The sequence below is a fragment of the Hippocampus guttulatus genome, chromosome 8 (assembly GCF_054856545.1).
Source record: "Hippocampus guttulatus isolate MCC_2025c chromosome 8, RoL_Hgut_1.0, whole genome shotgun sequence".
Lineage (NCBI taxonomy): Eukaryota > Metazoa > Chordata > Actinopteri > Syngnathiformes > Syngnathidae > Hippocampus > Hippocampus guttulatus.
In genome coordinates, this window is record NC_141268.1 from 11,323,923 (window position 1) to 11,343,082 (window position 19,160).

The following is a 19,160-nucleotide window of genomic DNA, read 5'->3' on the forward strand; positions in this document are numbered from 1 at the left end:
AGGTTAATCCGAGTTTAATGCAGTGAAGCACAGCGCGGGGTCGGCGCTATGATGGGTATGTTATCTCTGCCCACCATTTGGGTGCTCTCCCCTCTCCGTTCTCAGCCAAGCCAAATAGCTCGCGAGGATGAAGTTGTGCTCTCTCTCTCTCTCTCTCCTTCCTCTGCGCCCGAGGAAAGAAAACGTTATTAATAGCTAAATAACTCGCCCATACTTTCACTGAATCTCTCTCACACACTGTTCCAGATGGATTTGTTTGAAGTGCGCTCCAGCCCCCCCCCCAACCACCAAAACCCCTGCATGTGCCCACTCCCCTCCACACACACACACACACACACACACATCATCCTTCTCCATTCATTCAAAATATAGCCAATGTTGACGTTTAGAAAAGGGAAGCTTGTACGTAAAAAGGACGACCCGCAATCAAATAATATTTTGTTTGTGCCACCCCCCCAATTAAATTTCAACCATGTTGGTGTGCTCCCCAGCCCACCCCTCGTACCTTTCTGTCACTTGCCCTCCCTCAAACTGGGAAATAATCCCACCTGGCATCTGTTTAATTAGACTGAGGACCTTTGCTAATCCCGCGATTTGCTCGAGTGTCCATCGCCTGTCGCCGCGTGCGTCACTTGCGCGTATGGCAGATGTGCATCATGCAAAAATAATCGTAACAGTAACAAATAGCAGTAAATATATCAATGACAATAAAAGATGACTTTCTGCTGCACAACATTGTAAAATTGTGATGTGAACAGCACAAAAATGCCTTTTTTCAAGTACTATTTTTTTTCTAAGACAAATTTGTGATATAAATACACTGGCCAATATAAAAAACCCCATGATGTGCACGGCGAAATAATATAATTAAATAAACGAAATTATGAGTTATTTCATTGTTGAATATGTTATATATATATAGTCAGGGGGAAACGTGTAATGTCGTGACTCTTATGTATAGTCTAATTGTAGTTTCGTTCTTATTTCATGTTTTATTCTGTTTTTCGTGTGTCTCGATGTGCAGGGAAGTTGATATCATGACCAATAAATCAAAAAAAAAAAAAAAAGGAGGAGGGACATTTTCAAGCACTTGCGTGCTGCATAAATTCACGTCTCAGATTTGTGGTGTAAATAGCTACTACGGTTGTCAGTGCCATAAATAAGACCAATATATGAATTCATTTTTTAACCTGATAAAGACAATATATGGAATAATTTTTCAATCATAAACAGTAGATCATTTTTAGACTGTAAATAGACATTTTAACGCATTTTTAATCGATATAGTGTGCTGCTGTGCAATAAAGACAACTAAAATATTAATTACATCACACACAATTTGGTTTTGTTTTTTACACACGGAGGAAAACCCAGTCGCGTGTTATTTTCAGGGATTAAACAGGCCTGCATCTGTGCTTTGTGTTTGTGTTGTAAAACTGCATTTCAGAGCATTATGACATTTTTCTCCTGCATGGTAAAATGTTTTTGTTTCCTGCTTAATGTTATGATTATTTTGTGAATTATATTTTACAGGAAATCCTCGGGCCCATTCGAAAAAATAATAATAACAATAACATTTGGGAGTGCAAATGGCCCGGAAACCATATTTTGCACAGCCCCGCTTTCCACCCTCTGATCTGTCATTAAAAGAGAATGACACGACGGTAATGTGGTTAGCAGTTTGAGCCGCCATTTTTAATGAACTCCAGATTAGAGTTGGGATAATTCCGTGATGTAACCTCCAGAACACGCACAATAAACAACTCGACAAATAAATAAAACCAATTTAAAATCTGGAGACGACACCCCCCAAACTCCCCCCCCCCCCCCTCAAATATATATATATAATAAAATAGTGAGAGCGAGAAGTGGATGGAGAAAAAAAAGAGCCCTCATGAATGTTTTGCGCCCAGGGCGAGCCACGATGTGAGCTCGGCTCTGAGATGAAAGTGAAAAGAAATAAAAGGCTGCGTTTAATCTGCTTGAAAGCCCCTCTCCGCTCATAGAAGGGGGGCCGCGCCGCGCGCCGCCGGAGTGAGCGGCTGATTGGGGATAAATACATTTGAGAGCGTGCCTGCCAGCGATTACAGCCGGTGTGAACACGTCGTCACCTATTCAGGCGAGCTTCGTCTCCGCTGCTCCCCGCTAATAAGTATTAACATTATGATTCTTATTAAAAGCCGTTTCGTCTGCTTTTTATAGCCACCTAATTCTCTCTTCTGATTTCAAAACACAAGTATGCACAACGGGGACAAAACAGCAGCCAAGGGAATTGGAAATACACGTGGTCAGCGTGCATGTGGACACTTGGAGCAGAATCTGTCCTCGTGGAGAGCGGCGTGGGGCAGGGGGACCGGACCCTGCCGGGGGGGGGGGCGTTAAATAGCGAGCGTTTTCGCGCCATGAACTGATTCCACTCCATCGGTCCAATATATAAAATTACAGAACTATCTAACAGCGGGGCGTGTTGAATAATTTATCTCCTTTTTAGGGGTCCCCCCTCGCTGCTTTTGTGCAAAGTTTCCTGGCGTTTGTTTGAAGGCGCATTGACGTGCCATGCGGTGCGGCGCTTCTCGCTGTTCTGCTTTCCAGGATTTTGCTTTTTTTTTGTGGCTCCGTGGAAAAAGAAAAAAATATCAATGGAAGGGAGGTTTGTTGAGGGTCATCTCCAAGTTGAAAAGCGGAGTGTAGTTGCTTGGCCTTTATTGTTGTTATGCGCATTATTTTGAAATCCAGTCCCGAAACGCGCAGACTCCAGGTGCACGCTTTGGCTTTGCCTAATTACGTACGTGTGAACCCGATTGAAAATGCAAAGATGACGGAAAGAAATATTCTGCATGAAAGATTTAAAAATTGTATTGTAGTTATTCTATATCTTTATTGATCATTCTAATTGTAGTCATTTCCTACACAAATGATTTCATTAGATTAGCCAGTTTTCATAATGAGGAATACATTTTAATGCAACTCCTCTGCGTCGACTATGTTATCACGTCCAAATTTAGGACGTTTGCTTAATTACGCACGAGTGACCAGAAAAAAAACGGTCGAAATCACTGAAAATTAAAATATGTATTCATGATATTTTTTATGCGGGACTTTTCTTTTTTGATAGGCATTTTTGGGCGTTTCTAATTGAATAATTATGCGCATATATTCAGGTCCAAATGATTTTTTACATTTACAGTAATGTTATAAAATATGACAACGATGTCTCCTTTTGGCCGGAAAGAAAATAGAATACAAAAAAAATGTGCAAATTACATTATTTATATTTCCAATGTTCTTAAATAACTGTCATAACAGTACTTTTGTCCACAGATTGGCTGTGATAACTTTCTCCTTCCTTTTCAATTTAATTTACTAAATCGACTTCACCTATACATGTCTCAAAGTGCATTTTACTGCGAATGTAATGGAGAAAAAAAAACATGCAGCTACATTATAAATGGAAGAATTTTTATGAACTACAAACGAGCAACTAACCGTCCATTCAAAAGTAACAAGTGGTGAAAATGTGACCTTGGGTCAGCAACCGTTTGGAGGGGCGGGGGGGGGGGCTTTCTTTGCGAGGGGAGGGGCGGTGGGTGGTGGGGGTCAAAGCAGCACACCGCGATGAATGGCTGACCGTGTGAATGAATGAGGCGCAATTGGCCAACACAAATTAATTTCCTGCCGCTAAATACCTTCCGTGCCAAGGCTCTCATAAATAATGGAGTGAATGAGCAAAAGGAATCAAGTCCCACGAGGACGCCTCGGAGGAAGTGCATTTGGACATATTTGGGCAAATCTTCCCCTTCCGAGCCAGGAGGAGGCTGACAAGACATGCAAGTGGTGGATAGAGAAGCCGTTAAGGGCCCATAAGGTTGCTAACTTACATTTATCACCGAGGATGCCATCGATGCTATGCTTTGTTTTCTTTTCTCCGTCTTCATCCTTCTTATCACAGTCATCCTCGTCATCTTTTTTGCCAAATCGGGCCCTCAAAACGCGGCTGATGGAGCTCACTAATGGCAACAAGAAGGTAAATGGGTGATTAGCCCCTTTCAAACCCACAACACAACCAGATCATCTCATTTGAAGAAGGACACTAAACAAAAGTCAAGCATATTTTGTTGGTATATTTTTTTCTCCTCTTTTCTTTTCTTTTCATCAAGCAGTTATGACGACAAGCGATGCTGCACTTGTAGGCTCATATGATAAGGTTATTAAAAGAAGAATTGCAGCTTACCAGATGAAGCCTCACCTGAAGGAACTGTGCTTCTGTCGCACACCCCGTCCTTCAGCAGCTTATCCCGGATCTCCCAGCTGAACATGCCCGGGTTCTCTCGCTTGTACTCCTCGATCCTCTTCTCCACGTCGGGAGTGGCCACCTGCTGCAAGTTGCATGGACAGAAGGGTGGGGGTGGGGAGCAATTTAATTGGAGCCATTTCATGGTAGGATATGGATTCATACACTGTTAAAAAAAAAAGTATTTTTGTGGGGGAGGCTAAAATAAACGAATTTATCGAAGAACAATTGTTTTTTGCTGATAGCTTTATCATTTGTTGAAAATGTGGGAAAGCATTTTCCCATTCAAAAGACACCAAACATTTTGTTGAATTGCCCAACTTAAATTTTTACCGTTTTGTTTCCTTGAAATTTGTGTTCACACAGATTTTTAAAAACAGTATATGTATGATTTAGCGTCAAAACACTTTTCAAAGTCAGTCATTTCAGTTAAACATTTAAGTAATGCACTATCACTCACTTTTCTTCATGCAAATGGAGAATTATACAGATATCATTCATTACAACCAAGGAATCATAGCTGATGGCTATGATTATTAAATTGTGTGGGTGTATCTAATATTATTACTGGTGACGATATAATATAATAACAACTATTATATATGAGCTTGACTTTTGCCACCAGAGCAATATTTAACCAATTACATTCTGAAAATATAAATATTAAAATGAGCACATAAAGTCATCAAATACGTTAATTTTACTTATTAATATGTAATTAAGAACACAAAGTGTCATATTTGATCGTGGACGTGCACGTATCATGTTGTACACAGAGACATAGACAGTGACCAGATAAATTCAAACTGTTATTACATTTTACTACACCAATGAATAGGGCGAATAAAAAGGAGCCAGGGAAAGAAAGTTGCAATAAGGATGCAATTATAATCGTAATGATTTCGACTCTATTTCTTTATTCTCATTGTATATGGTCACAACAAAGATATTCTGTTGCATGGGATGCCATTGGAGTGCCATCTAAAATATATATATATACGAATGAATATTTCTGATCTAACTGTGTTATGTAGCGGACGAATAAATAACAAGCAGGCTGCGAAGGAACGAAACTATTGATTTTTTTTTTTTAATGCTGCTGGAGCTTCCTGGTTTACCTAATGATATGGCCGGTCTCAACAAACGAATTACACAAGCAAATGTGTGAAAAATATTACAAAACGAGGAGAGGAGGAGGGATGTTTACGGTTGTTTCCCCTTATTAATTACACCACTATATGGCGAGGATAAAGGCTGATCAATCCTGACATCACTGGTTACTATGGTCATAATGTTGGTAATAATATTGAATTGGATGCACGCAGGTGTACTTAATATTGTGTCCGCTGAGTGCACGCATTCCTCGATGGATTCGTATCCCCGCCCTCCTCCGCACACTCACCCTGGGCTTGCTGCCCCCGATGGCCCCCGGACGGATGGAGCCGGTCTCCTGGTAGCGGCACAGGATTTTGGACACGCAGCCGTGCGAGACGCGCAGTTGTCGCGAGATGACGCACGGCCGGATGCCGTGGTGGGCCATCTCCACGATCTTGTGGCGAATGTGGTTGGGCAGGGGTCTCCCGTTGATGAACACGCCGCCCAGCTGGTTGACCCGACCCTGGCCCAGTGGGGTGGAGACTGCGTGGGCAACAACACACTGATGTAAATAAAATAAAACAGCACAAAAACAGCAACCAAAAAAAAAAAACCCCACCTCGCTTGTTTAATTTCCTTTTTTAATTTTAGGCACAGATTCGGCGTGTCACGCTACATGCATGCACCCGAGCGCACTCCACGCGCTCCACTTCCACGAGTGGAGAGCCAGAGAAGAGGATGACACTTTGCCACCTTGATTATTCCTAGTCATGCTGTCCAAATATTGATGTGATCCTCCAACGGTTCTCCCGTGGCGTATTCGCCATTTGCTGCTGCGGCCCTCTCGAGCAAATCCACGACTAACTTGCAAAGCCAGACGCGCGTGTGGATGTGTGTGTGCGCGCGTATGTTTCCCTTCGCCACTTGAGCACGAACTCGGCCCTAATGGGAAAACGATTGCCATAAATGCATGCAAATATAAAAAGTGGTCTTCACACGCATCCTCCTCATCGCCCCACGGCCGTATGCTGTCGCCAAATTAACAATTAGATTGCCTCTTTTGGCGGTAATGTGTTTCTTTTAATGTTATTAAAACCGACACTTATTGTGATTGGTGCTTACGATACATCTACGACAGAAAGAAAATGGCTATTTGGGGTCACTTCAAATGCTACATTTTGGACGAAATAGATGAATATTATATCACATAATCGTTGTTATTTTAAAATTGGTTTACGATTTTAAAAAAGAAAATAGGATGTATGAAGATTACTTACTTGAAATTATAAGACAGTTAAAAAAAAAACATGACATTCATGCACATGCCACCCCCAAAAAAATGCTCATTTGTGATCCCTCACACGAAATCCACATGAACAGTACAAGAAATAACACCAAAAGACGCTTTTTGTTATGATTGTAAGCACTTTTTTCATTTAAAAAAACGGTTTTACTATTTTTGAAATATTAAATTACATAATCAACATTTTTCACATTTCTTTTTGCAAAACATGCAGTAATAATTTATCAAGTTCATGATAAAAAAATACTTTTATGGGGATAGACAAGGCCTTTATGGACATGAGATAAATGGTCAAATGATGTCAGCATTAAAGGAAATATGGAATACAATAGAATTTTTAATGTTTTGTTTGAAATACAAACATGTTTTGTAATTTGTTTCCTTTTTGCACTACTCTTAATTAAACACGTGACCTTCATGTACTCGCGTAAAAACTTGCAAACATACAGAAACATATAAATAGTTTTTTTTTTGGTTCGGTTTACTTTCTTTCTTTCATTCGTTCTTCTTTTAATCTTACTACAGTCTTAATAACTGCAAACGTGTGACCTTCACGCAAATTTCTCGAAACCACCCCACAAAGTCTCCATGTCCGCTCACCTTCCAGGGGGAAGCCGGTCCGAGGGTAGTTCTGACCCGGCGTGGGGCGCATCATCCGAGGCACTGTTCCGGGTAAAGTAGCCATCCTGCAGCTACTCGCTCAGCAGCACCGCCACACAAAAAAACAAACAGGAAGGCCTGGAAGCTGCTTTCACAAAGTCCAAAACGTCTTAGAGGGGGTGTGTGGGGGCGGGTTAAAAAAAATATTCAAAATGAAAAACTATGCAGCGAAATTCCAATGCCAGGTGGGGTTCACGCGAGGTTCACATAAGATGAGAGAGGTGGGGGGGGGGCAGTAATTCAAAAGAAAACAGCAATGGTCTTTACAAAATAATTCTCATGAGTCAAAAAGGCGATTAGGAGTTTGGCAAAAAGCAGGCCCTCCTGTCCCGTTGGTGCATTTGGCGTGAGTGTAATGTCTGCTGGTTGGGTGGAAGTAGTTGAAGTGGGCAACTTTGGTGCACACGTCGTGGGAGGAGGCAGACGCGCGTTCCCATAGGCTGCCGCGGCCTTCTCCTTTTCGCATTCAAAGCCAGTGGGCTCAGCCTGCAGAGCCGCAGACCAATCACAGGGCCCCGTTGGACATTTCCAATGCACCGCTGCCACCACTACCACCATCCTCATCCTCATCCCCAGCAGCCTTCTCAGCCTCCATCACATTAGAGCCTTCATGCACACAAGAAGCAACTGTTCAATGGAAATATTATTTTGAAATGGAATTCGCTCTTTTCCAGTGTCTGCCGCCATGGCAATTAAACGTGGGCTATCTAAAAAGCCATTAATCGCATAAAATATGTAGTTAAACACTTTTTTGGGTTAAAGGATTTACTAAAAAACAAACACAAATCTTGTTGAATGTCAAATAACAAGTACAAAGAATGTATATATGATATGAATTCATTCTGTATGAATTGCCCGTATCAAATGCATTATGGAGATAAAATACAGGTTGAAAGTTTAAAAAAAACATTACTCAACACGTCATTATTCTATGTATAATATTTCTTATGATTAATCAATGAAAAGCATAAAACACTCAATAAAAGCATCTCGAGTAAATGAAGTCAGCAACGCCTAAATTGTGCAAATTGACTTGTCAATTATTTCAAAATCCAATTTTTATTCTATAAACAATTGGATCATTTCAGCATTTAGGAGGGTGCGGCTATTGACAACAGATTGATGTTTCCCTGGAGAGTAATTGCTTCATCGTTAAATATGTATATATATTATTTTGTTTTGTACGTATGTGTGCGTGCGCGCGCGCGCGCGCGCGTGTGTGTGTGTGTGAGAGAGAGAGAGAGAGAGAGAAACAGACACACACACGCGCGCACACACACACACACACTCCGCGCGGTTGTGTGTGTCAATTGCCGTGCACAGGCACTCCTGGTGGAGGGCAAATTTCCACAAAACATTTTTCGCCAGCGACAATTAGGGGAGTGTGCTGGGGGTGAAATGGCGATTTCACATATGCAGATGCAGCGTGAGCCGAAGTGGGGAGGATGCAGGAGCCCCGTCCTGACCCTCCAAACTGTGTTACCCAAAGAGAGAAGGGGGCAGGGTCATCAATCATGTGACAACCATACAACAGTGCTGTCATGGCGAGTTAATGTTGGTTTTACAAACAAATACAGTTATATATTGTCAAAACAGATACGTGCAGCCTATTTTTCTTTTGGAAGCTTCATGCAAAACTGCTGACAATTCTTGCTGCTTAGTATTTACAGAGGGCGACGATGCAACTGAAATCTCTTGTCATGGAATCAGCTAAAAAGAAACTAACTGCTCTTTGTATTAAAATGTGAAAACGATCTAATAAGTGATGTATTCACCATGATGGGGGAGTGTAAAGGCAGGTCAGGTGGAGCTTACATTGAAGTGTACTGTACATCATATTCTTATTAATAACATTATTTTAAGGTTGCTTTAGCCATATTGGAAAGTACTTTGTACAGAAGTATATAAGGGGAATATAATGAGTTCCAAACAAACACATGTAGGACGAATCTTTTGCACCAGTGATTTCTAAGCACTGTGCCATGTGGCACATTATGATCAGGTGTGCCATGAGAAACTGCCCAATTTTATCGAAGTAGTTTGAAAAGGATTTATTTGCTACAAATAACGTATTTTTGGTTCATCTCTCCATGCTAGCATCAAATCGAGAATTATGAAATGTTGTTCAACTGAATGGCAGAAGGTATTCATTCACCTGTTGCCATTCATACAACAGAATTATACAGTTTTGTTCCAACGAAACTCGCTCAGATTTCCAAAAAATTCTCAGTAATTTGTCATGGGATCATCATTATTTCGGTATATCTTATCATTTTTCTGACATTTGTGTTCATGTAAAATACATGCAGTATCTCAATAAAGGTTGGGAAGCACTGCTTAAAATCGGCATACTTTCTCTTCTCCTAAACGTCATTCTTGTTTGTGCCCAGCGCAAGCCTTGTGCGAAGCACAGGCTAATCGTGTGCATGGGTAGAGTTTTCTTTTCAGGGTATTTTCATGGACAGGCACAGTTAGAAAGGGGCATTTGTGCCGTTGTGGGAGTGAACAAAATCGACTTGCTTCCCGGCCAAAGGAAGCGGCTCCTCTCATTTCCTTTGAAATCAGCTTGCCAGATGCGCTCAGTCTTTGACATTGTAGAAGAATAGACTCTGCACGCAAAGTATGTTTTTCGGAACTGCAGGCAGACCACCACAGGTGGATGATGGGAAGTTTGCCAGGGCGCTGCCAATGGTGCACTTGGAAATCCACCTTCCAACGCGCGTTTATGACCATGTGGGAACATCACCCCACCAACAGCTGTATAATATTTCATCTTTTCCTCTATTTCATTCTAAAATCCTCAGATCAAAAAGCCCCGAAAACAAAAAGCCATCAATGCTAACATTTGCGTGGTCATATTTCTCCCGGCCCTCGAAGGACTGATTTTAGATAATTAAGTGTCCAAAGTGAGAATTTGTGAGTGTTTTTGTTCCAACTTTTGATTGGAATCAGTCAACAAATTTGGACCGTTTGTTCACATTTCCTGGAATAACATTTAAAAAAAAAAACAGAGTGCTTGCATATAAAGAGAAGTGGTTGGGAAACAGCACTCTTATACATTTCACAGCTTGTTAGCAATGTTCCTTTCAAGCTCATCAATTCTTCAAGCATTCCTCGGGGTTGGATCTTCTAGTGGAATTGTGTCCACTAGTGGGCGACTGAGGTTTTTTGGGTTTTTTTCCTTCCTTTTTCATCTTCCTCCCTCTTGAGCACACAAACACTCTGCAATCTTATCTCCATCTTCAAACGCTTGCGTCTTCTTATTTGCGTCACAGCAAATTAGCAAAGTTTCTTTTCATGCTTGTAGGTGTCATGTTTTATCTTCGTATTGTTCAGTACAAAGCAAAGTAGAAGAAAAGGGACACCATGAAAAGATTTGTGTCGTTTGCGAGCAGATGAAAAGGGAGAGATTGTTTCCATTTCTTAACTGTCACACAAATGGAATAAGGAGGTAACCGCTGTTAACATGAAAATGTAAAAACTATAGATGTTGTATTCACCATGACGCCTGGCATATGACTGTGTGTGCTTCATCTCAGCATGGATGAGGGGATGGATCAGTTCTGTGCTTCTCGCACTTTTGTTGGCTCTGTGTGTAACTCGTTGCAATAATTGTATTTTTTTTACTCTTAATTGGGTCATCAGAATGACTTTGAGGTTACTGTTGGCTATATACCCCCAAATCACAATTCTAACAGCAGCTGGCTGGATTTCAGATTGACCCAGAAAACAGGCACGTTTCCAAGGATCAATTTTTGTGGAAAAAAAAAATTGACAAAAACATCTGAATACGCTTGTTATGTTATTTTGGAAGGAGGAGACTCTTTTTCAGTGTTATCTTTCTACCCTCCTTAATTAAAGTTCAAGCAAAATAAGCACTTTTGTTTGTTTACAGTGCATTCAGAATAAAGTATATTTTCACTCATATTGATATTTTACTCATATTTATATTTACTAATTTTCAACCACACACTGATTAAAATGAGAAAAATATACATCATAGAATATTTTAATTTAATAATCATTTGGACGATGGAACAGGTTAATTGCATTTCCATTTATTTCAATGGCAAGAGTTAATTTGATGTACAAACATTTTGAGTTACAAACTGGGTCAATGAACGAATGAAATTCCTAACTTGATGTACAACTATATGTATATATTTTTTAATTCATTTAAATAATGTCTATATACATTTAGTGCTGAAGTGCAGTCCTCATGTTTACACAACGTTCTTTTGTGAGACACGAAAAATTGAAGTGGTAAAGCTACAGAGTTGGTTGCATTGTTGCAATCTCAATCTTAAAACTGACTGACTTGGGTCCACCACACTTGTTCAGTTGAATTTTGTGACGTTCTGTGCGCTTAAAAGACTGCACGTGTTTTTGTGTCTAATAAATTAGACATTGATTTCATGCTTGTATGTGCTTGTGTTGTGTTAAAGAAAAGGTCGGGATGACCTTGAAAAAATAATTGCCTTTTAAATCACAATAAGATAGAGGGAAAAACAACACCGCTAATAGATTCTAAATTGTTTAGGCCTATTTTATACTGCCTGTGGACGGCATGGCAGACATGCTAACCACTAGTACACCGCGCCGCCAGATCAGAAATAGTTGCAATAACTCTGTTCATGTAATTTCTATGGTATTACTGTAGCACAAGAAAAGCTCCCCCTGACCCCTTCAGTGAAAACAAAAAACATGAATTCTATCGATGAGCTGAAGTCTGAGAATTGCTGATGCGATGTAGGTTCAATCTCGAATTCTGCATTTTCCCCAAAAAATGTTAGTGTGTTTCCAAATGGGACAAACTTCACATGGTTGACTTTAAAGTTAGAGTTTTCACTTGATCTCAATCAATAGTCGTCCACAAGGGGTAATTCCATTCGTATGAAAGACGTAAATAGTCCTCCACTTTGACCAAAAGAGATGGACTTCTGCTTAAAATACCAACTTGTAGCATTCTTCTCATAAGAATGCTAACTGTGATAAATTGGCACTCTAAAATGAGGACGTTATAATCAGGATGCAAGTTTTTGGCGCTCTTCCACTGACAAGAACGCTAACAACCGTGCGATTTAAATAGCCAGACTTGTATGCGCATCCTTGTTAACTTGTTGAGACAGCTTCACATCTGCTTGGAATTATCCATTACTTCCTTGTTGGAAATATATTATTATGACAGAGGGGAGGAGAGGCTTACAAAGGAGAAATGTCCCTTTGGGTTGTAATCGAATGAATGAGACATGATGGGAGCCACGCAGGTGAGACGAGGGGCCTAATGAGGAAATGTTACCCTCGACTACTTGAGGTGGGTTGCGCTCAAAGCTGGGTACACTCACACATTTATAAAACAGCAGCATATACACCCAAAATATGGCAAGTAACTGCCCTCAGCAAAGATGGATACGATAAACTTGATCAAAAATGGCCACCATAATTGGAGCATGACAAACGAGGCACCAACTCCAGGGTGGACAGTGATAATCCCAGGGGCCTGCTGCAGAACTCAGAGAGATCCTTGAGATGCCTGCTGCCAACATGGCCAAGGCATATGCCCATGCATTGCCTTTGATGAGGAAAGTCGCCCCTGCCAACATGGCCGCCACGTCAGACACTCCAGTCTTACTGCATAGCCGTAACACAATACACCAAAAACCTATACCACCCTCTGTCGATTGCACCACAGCACCAGTAAACAACAGCGGCTAATTTTGGAACTAACAAAAAAATAACAAAAAAAAGTCCCGAAAAAGTTCACACCAGGGGTCACCAATAATGTGCAATAAATAGCTTCCGGTTCTTTGGTTGTCATCGTGGGCAGCGCGGTGGCTTTGTTGTTAGCACAATTAGCTCACAATTGGGCTCTAGTGCATTTTTATAGCTCTTGTTATTTTCATTAGGGTGGCGGGTGAGCTGTAGGTGATTGGGCGATTGGAGGGATGCACCTTGGACTGCTTACCAATAATCACTCGTAGGGCACATGGAGTTCAACAACCACTCACATCTATGGACAATTATGCAATTGTCCATGTTGATTTTTTTGATGGGGAGGAAAGTCATTTAAGAACAGGAAGAACACGCAAACAGTTGATTGAAATCACTTTTCAACCTGTTCGCCGCACAGTGTGTGGCTGAGGTTAAAAAAAGACACTGAGAGTGTGGGAGAATAACATGTGTCAAGTTGACATGTGAGTCTGGTGTTTGACATACGAGAGCAAAGCAGGGATGCCCATAATTCAACGTGTTGATCAAACACAGTCAAAAGCCACTTATAGAGGGCCGCTGCCTGCAGATCCCCCAGAAGAACAACAAGAGTCGTTTGTTTTACCGAGTGACTAGTTGGTTTTAGGACAACCGAAGTAAACACCAAAGGTGATTTTTGCCTTGCCTTGCCGAAGGAATACATCTAGCCAGTTTCCTCACATCTAAGTATAAAAAGAAGATGTAATCTCTGTTCATATGAAAAGCAAAATCCGATGTCGTTTGACAGTTTTTGGACCAATCAGCAACTATTGCACAGGCAGGAAGTATGTGTGTGGTTTTGGTTAAGATCCAAATCCAAACAATAACAGACAGAAGGAGTTTGGCGTACATTCTAGCACCAGGTGATATGAAAAACTGAATCAATCTACTCAAGACTGATTCTGAACTTTGTGTATACAATTTATTATAGTTAATGAAACGAATGAAACAAAAATTGAAAAAACATTTTTGTTAATGGAATAAATAGAAACAAGAGTGTTTCAAAAAAACAAGAATGACAATAAATTAAAACTATTACGCTGGTCAACACGTTTTTACAATTTTTTTAAAATCAGAGATCAGAGAGAGCAATTGTAATAATAATATAATGTATTGTATATTTTATATGATAGGATATAATTTTCTTTGTACCAATGAATCCTGATCAGTGCCATTGTGGGACCAATTTAGTACCTCTGCTTGAGTCTGGATCCGACCAATGCCATTAGTGCGAGCTTGGTATCATCATATCACAACGATCTGTGACTTCTACACTCCCATGACTTGAATAAACACATTAACACCCACAAAAAATCTAAACTAGGGTGAAAGCATGGACCATGAAATACGATCTACAGTGTAAACAATATGCAAGGCTGACCAACACCACATTTTTAGTAATGCCCCTTGAATAATGAAAAAAAATATTATTATAAAAAGGTTTCCTCTACTACAGTAGACCCTCTTATACTCACGGTTCAGCACCCTCTGATTCACCTATTTAGGGATTTTTTTCTCTCCAATATTTTTAGCTTGGTTTGGTTCAGGGCTCAGATCTTCTCCCTGTGAATAACGGGGCTTGGTTGAAACTGAATCAACAGCGCCTCTGGTGGTCATGCATTCAACTGATTCAAAATGACAACATTCTCAATTAAATGGATAGAAAGAATATTAATAGCTAATCAGCATTTTTGTCGATATGTGCGGGTGGGATTAGCTGGATTGATGCAGGGGGGTTGGGCCGTGATCTAAAGCAGGACAGGGGACACATCCTGTCGCTGTTCATCACGTGTGTCCGTGTTCTCACGAGCAGGCCATATGTGCACCACCCGGTGGCGTGAGATGGAGGATAACGGGAGCAAATCAAGGTTGCGCTGCACTGCAAGGCGGCTAGAATACAAGATGCTCTGACAAAATGATGCTTGGAGCAGCCAATCAGTTCATGCCAAATGTGAGCATTTGTCTCATAAGGAAGCTGGAAGGAACTAGGAGCCAACAAGCGGAAAATACGAGGCACATGACAAAGCACAGATGACAATGGGCTGTTTTCGCTCCACAAAAGCAACAATGCCTTTTTATTTCTCAAAACAAAACAATATATTGTAAAATATGTTCATCTGTGTCCGCACCTTTAACATCCCAGCAGAAGTAGCTGTTCTCTTTTCTACAGTCACAGACAAAAACAATCTGACCTTTATTCAAAATGCATTTATATAAGCATGGTCATGAGATTCAAGTATGATTCGTAGTCTGATCTTGTGTCTTTGATGATTCGCCTCACGAACATTTTAAAATGGTAAAGAATGAGTCACAGCCGCCGACAACGACCCATAGCTAAGAGAGCTCCAGCTACAGTGTCCTCAAATGGAACTAAGAAGTCAGGCAAGCAACCAACTAGATGTGGCAGCGGTAAAATAAACAGCACCTAAGGAAAGGTAAACCATGTTTAGATCACAGGGTTATAATAGTTTTGGATTTTCATTCATTGTAATCAGTTTTTATTTCATTTTGACTTTATTATTTTTATTTATTTTTGGTGAATCAAATGACCTGGAGGAAGGTGACATCTAAAACATGCTGGATAGGGGTCCTCAAGGAGCGGGGTTGGGCACTCCAATTCTAAGCAGCTCGTGTTTGAACTGTTTTCATTTGAAATACGGAAAACAACTTTCTAACATAAGAGGAAGTTGACACTTGAATTTTCAGCATGCCTAGTGGCATTGAGTAAATCGTTTTCAAGAATGATGTTTTTATTGTTAATGTTCGATGTTAATTATTCACTTGTACAGAAGACTGGTGTTCATCCACCGCTATTACTATTATTATTATTATTGAATTATTGTCCACTCACTGTTGGTGTATTTCATTCAACCCCGTTTAAAGTCAGTTTAATAAATTTTAAATCAGATAGCCTTGACCAGTGTAATCACAAGTTGAAGTGCAGCATCTGTTCACAGAAAATGCTTTTAAGCTCAAGATTAATTATCATGTGCTTGTGACTGACATTATATATTTAACTTCATTACATGGCGACATATGAATGCTTCATTTTAACTGATAACAGAGACACGCAAGCAAAATAAAAAGGTGTAAAATAATTAAACGTCATCTGTTTCCTTTATACGTACAGTATGTCACAATAGTTCACACTGAACACCAACTGCCACTTTGGACCATCAAAACCATGTTTGGTTTTCCACTTTCACAAAGAGCACATTCTATTAAATCCCAATGAAAACAGTAAGAACTAAAACAACAAGATTTGCAAAGAGCCTTTTGATTTGGTTATGACTTAGGACACAGCAAAATGTGTGACTAACTACGTCAAAAGAGCGGTCTGGAGTAACGAGGCCCAGTAAGTCGGCAATTACAAAGACAATAAATAGACTCTTACAGAAACTGTGTCAAACAATGCCCTGAACAACCTACTCGTGACCATGTCAAGTCAAGTCAAGTCAACAGTATTTATAGAGCACTTTCAAACAGCCATCGCTGCATACAAAGTGCTGTACATGGAGCAATTTAACATGCACAATAAACAGTAAGACAAATCGGTAATAAAGGCGGTAGAAAGCACCAAACAGTAAAACCAAGAACAAATCTAAGTCATGCTGAGTCAAATGCCAAAGAATACAAGTGAGTTTTGAGGAGGGTTTTGAAGATGGGCAACGAGGAGGCTTGCCGAATGTTCAGTGGGAGGTCATTCCAGAGAGAGGGACCAGCAACAGAAAAGGCTCGATCCCCTCTGAGCCTCAGTTTAGTTCTTGGTACTTCTAATAAGGTCTGGTCCACAGACCTGAGGCGCCGGGCAGGTGTGTAGGGGCGGATGAGCTCAGAGAGGTAAGATGGCGCGAGATTATTCAGAGATTTGAAAACAAATAAGAGGATCTTGCAAATAACTCTAAAATGAATGGGGAGCCAGTGAAGGGATGCCAGAGTAGGAGTTATGTGCTCCCTCTTACGAGTACCAGTCAAGAGGCGAGCAGCGGCATTCTGGACCAGCTGAAGGCGCTTAATGGAGGACTGGCTGACTCATACAATTACAGCTACAACACGTAAGAAATTGATCTAAACAAACAACTCCTGTCATATCATAAAATAAGATGTCAAAATGCAAATGTAAAGAAAAATACTTTGCTGAGTTTCACTGGGGGTTGCTGGCAACACTTTATTACAGCAGCTAGCGTAATAATCCATTTTACGTCCAATTCTGTGCCTGTGTGTGTGAGTGTGTGCGTGTTTGTCTGTCTGTCATGTGACAGGAGCAACATGTTTGGGTATCACGCTCTGATGTGCATGCCAAATCCACTTGTCTTCTCACACAAGCTAGCAGTGTACCGCTTGGCTAGCAGAGGTCCCACCAGAACGCCGCTGGGATGAAAGTCGCAACCTACCACAGACAGACTTTGGTGCTCTTACCGACTATACAACCGCTGTGAGTTTCAATTCCAGCTATGTATGCCAACGTTGAAAATTGCATTGTAAAGTTGCAAGTGGGAAGCCATGTTTAACAAACAGGCTAAACTATTTAACTCAAATCAAGGCTTTCAAACCTGAGTGAGAGTGTCAAATCAGGCAAGCCTGGGTTGCAGTTTCAAACAAAAGTAAAGATTTCAAACAAGGTTTTAAAACGTGTGTTTCCAGAAAGGGTTAAGACTTTCAGCCTTAGTTTCGAAAAAGGGTTCGGGTTTGAAATGAGAGTTTGAAGACAGTTTCACACATGTTGTGGTTGAGGTTTCAAAGGTTTCAAGACAAAGTTAGGGTTAGGATTAGAAGTCAATACTTAAGAGTAGAAAGGCTTTTTCCTCTTCCTTCGCCGTACAGCTGAACAGTTCACCTAAACAGGGACAAAGTGATGCTCATCAACAACGTTGTTGTTCACTGAAAACGATGGCCTAGGTCAGCTTGAATGTCATATTTTTCCATTCAGTATTCACAAATGACTGAGTTCTACTCAACAAACTGGGATGTAAAACATTGTCTCGTGAACTCAGGCTGTCGTCAATATATTTAAAGTGAACAACATCATGTCTCTTAATTTCATGCCCAAAAACTTAATTGGTGGTGTCAACTATCGTTTGCCTTCATTGTGGACAAGATGTACTGTAGCTGTCAGCAGTCCTGACAATCTAATTATTTTTATTTATTCTTTTTATTTATTTATTTTTTACAGTGTACACAACAAAAATGAGTGCGGTTTATAACAGACTGCGTTAAATGGTGCCAAATATAACACAAACAATAAAAAGATGGGCTGTGTCCAAATGTGCACACTATTCCCTAATAGTGCACGATTAAAGGGCCACACCATTTCGAAGGTGTGTCTGAGTGTCCAAAAGAAAAAAAAAATTGTAGTGTGTCATGATGAAGAAAGACGTATATTAAAAATTCAGTTTTTTGTGGATTTTGGATAGAAGAAAGGTGCACATTTCTTTCCATCCAAACCTGTTGTACTTTTTAGAACACTAATTGTTTCAGATGAGGTAATTGCAACCACCTGGGAAGGCCCAATTGTTGCTTGGACCTGATTGGCCTGAAGCTCAAGTGAACTCCCTTTAAAAGATGAATGAGGAAGTCACTGGGGGCCGGACAACTTGGAGAGCAGTGCTACACGTGGGCTGCTCAAAACTGGTCAACTGTCACTCCTGACAATAAAGAAAACTGGAAAATCTCCTTCCTGAATCCTGGCTGAATTGCCTTTTTATTCTTTTTCACCTGGCCTGCTGTTTCGCCGCACAACATAGTGCACTCAAAATTACTCACAATGCACTTAGAAAAATAGTAGGCATCGATGGTCACTCAACAGGTGAATATAAACCACAATGCACTACGAGCATGAAAACAACATGGCGTAAGTTGTTTTCTTCTTTCTTCTTTCTACCCACATTCTTGCTGCTGGAGGCTGTAAATTTCCCCAGTGTGGGACAAATAAAGGGTATCTTAAGTGGAAATATCAACACGATACAGTTACTACACACCATGGAAACAATGAAATCATTTTATTTAATTGAAAAATATGTACAGCAAAGAAAATACAGTTTCAAATAAATATTTTTTATTGAC

At 40.4% G+C, this 19,160-nt stretch overlaps 1 protein-coding gene across 1 annotated transcript in view; it reads right to left on the bottom strand.

The window, feature by feature from the left end:
- The window catches only part of pax7a (paired box 7a), a 65,786-nt gene extending 58,112 nt beyond the window's left edge, over positions 1-7,674 (bottom strand). Inside the window, exons 1-4 of the mRNA XM_086117752.1 lie at positions 7,290-7,674; positions 5,694-5,929; positions 4,232-4,376; positions 3,879-4,007 (exon numbers count right to left, since the gene is read on the bottom strand). Of these exons, the coding sequence (XP_085973878.1) occupies positions 3,879-4,007; positions 4,232-4,376; positions 5,694-5,929; positions 7,290-7,374 (595 nt within the window). The 5' untranslated portion in view covers positions 7,375-7,674. The remainder of the gene's footprint in view (positions 1-3,878; positions 4,008-4,231; positions 4,377-5,693; positions 5,930-7,289) is intronic.
- Between the last annotated feature and the right edge of the window lie 11,486 nt (positions 7,675-19,160).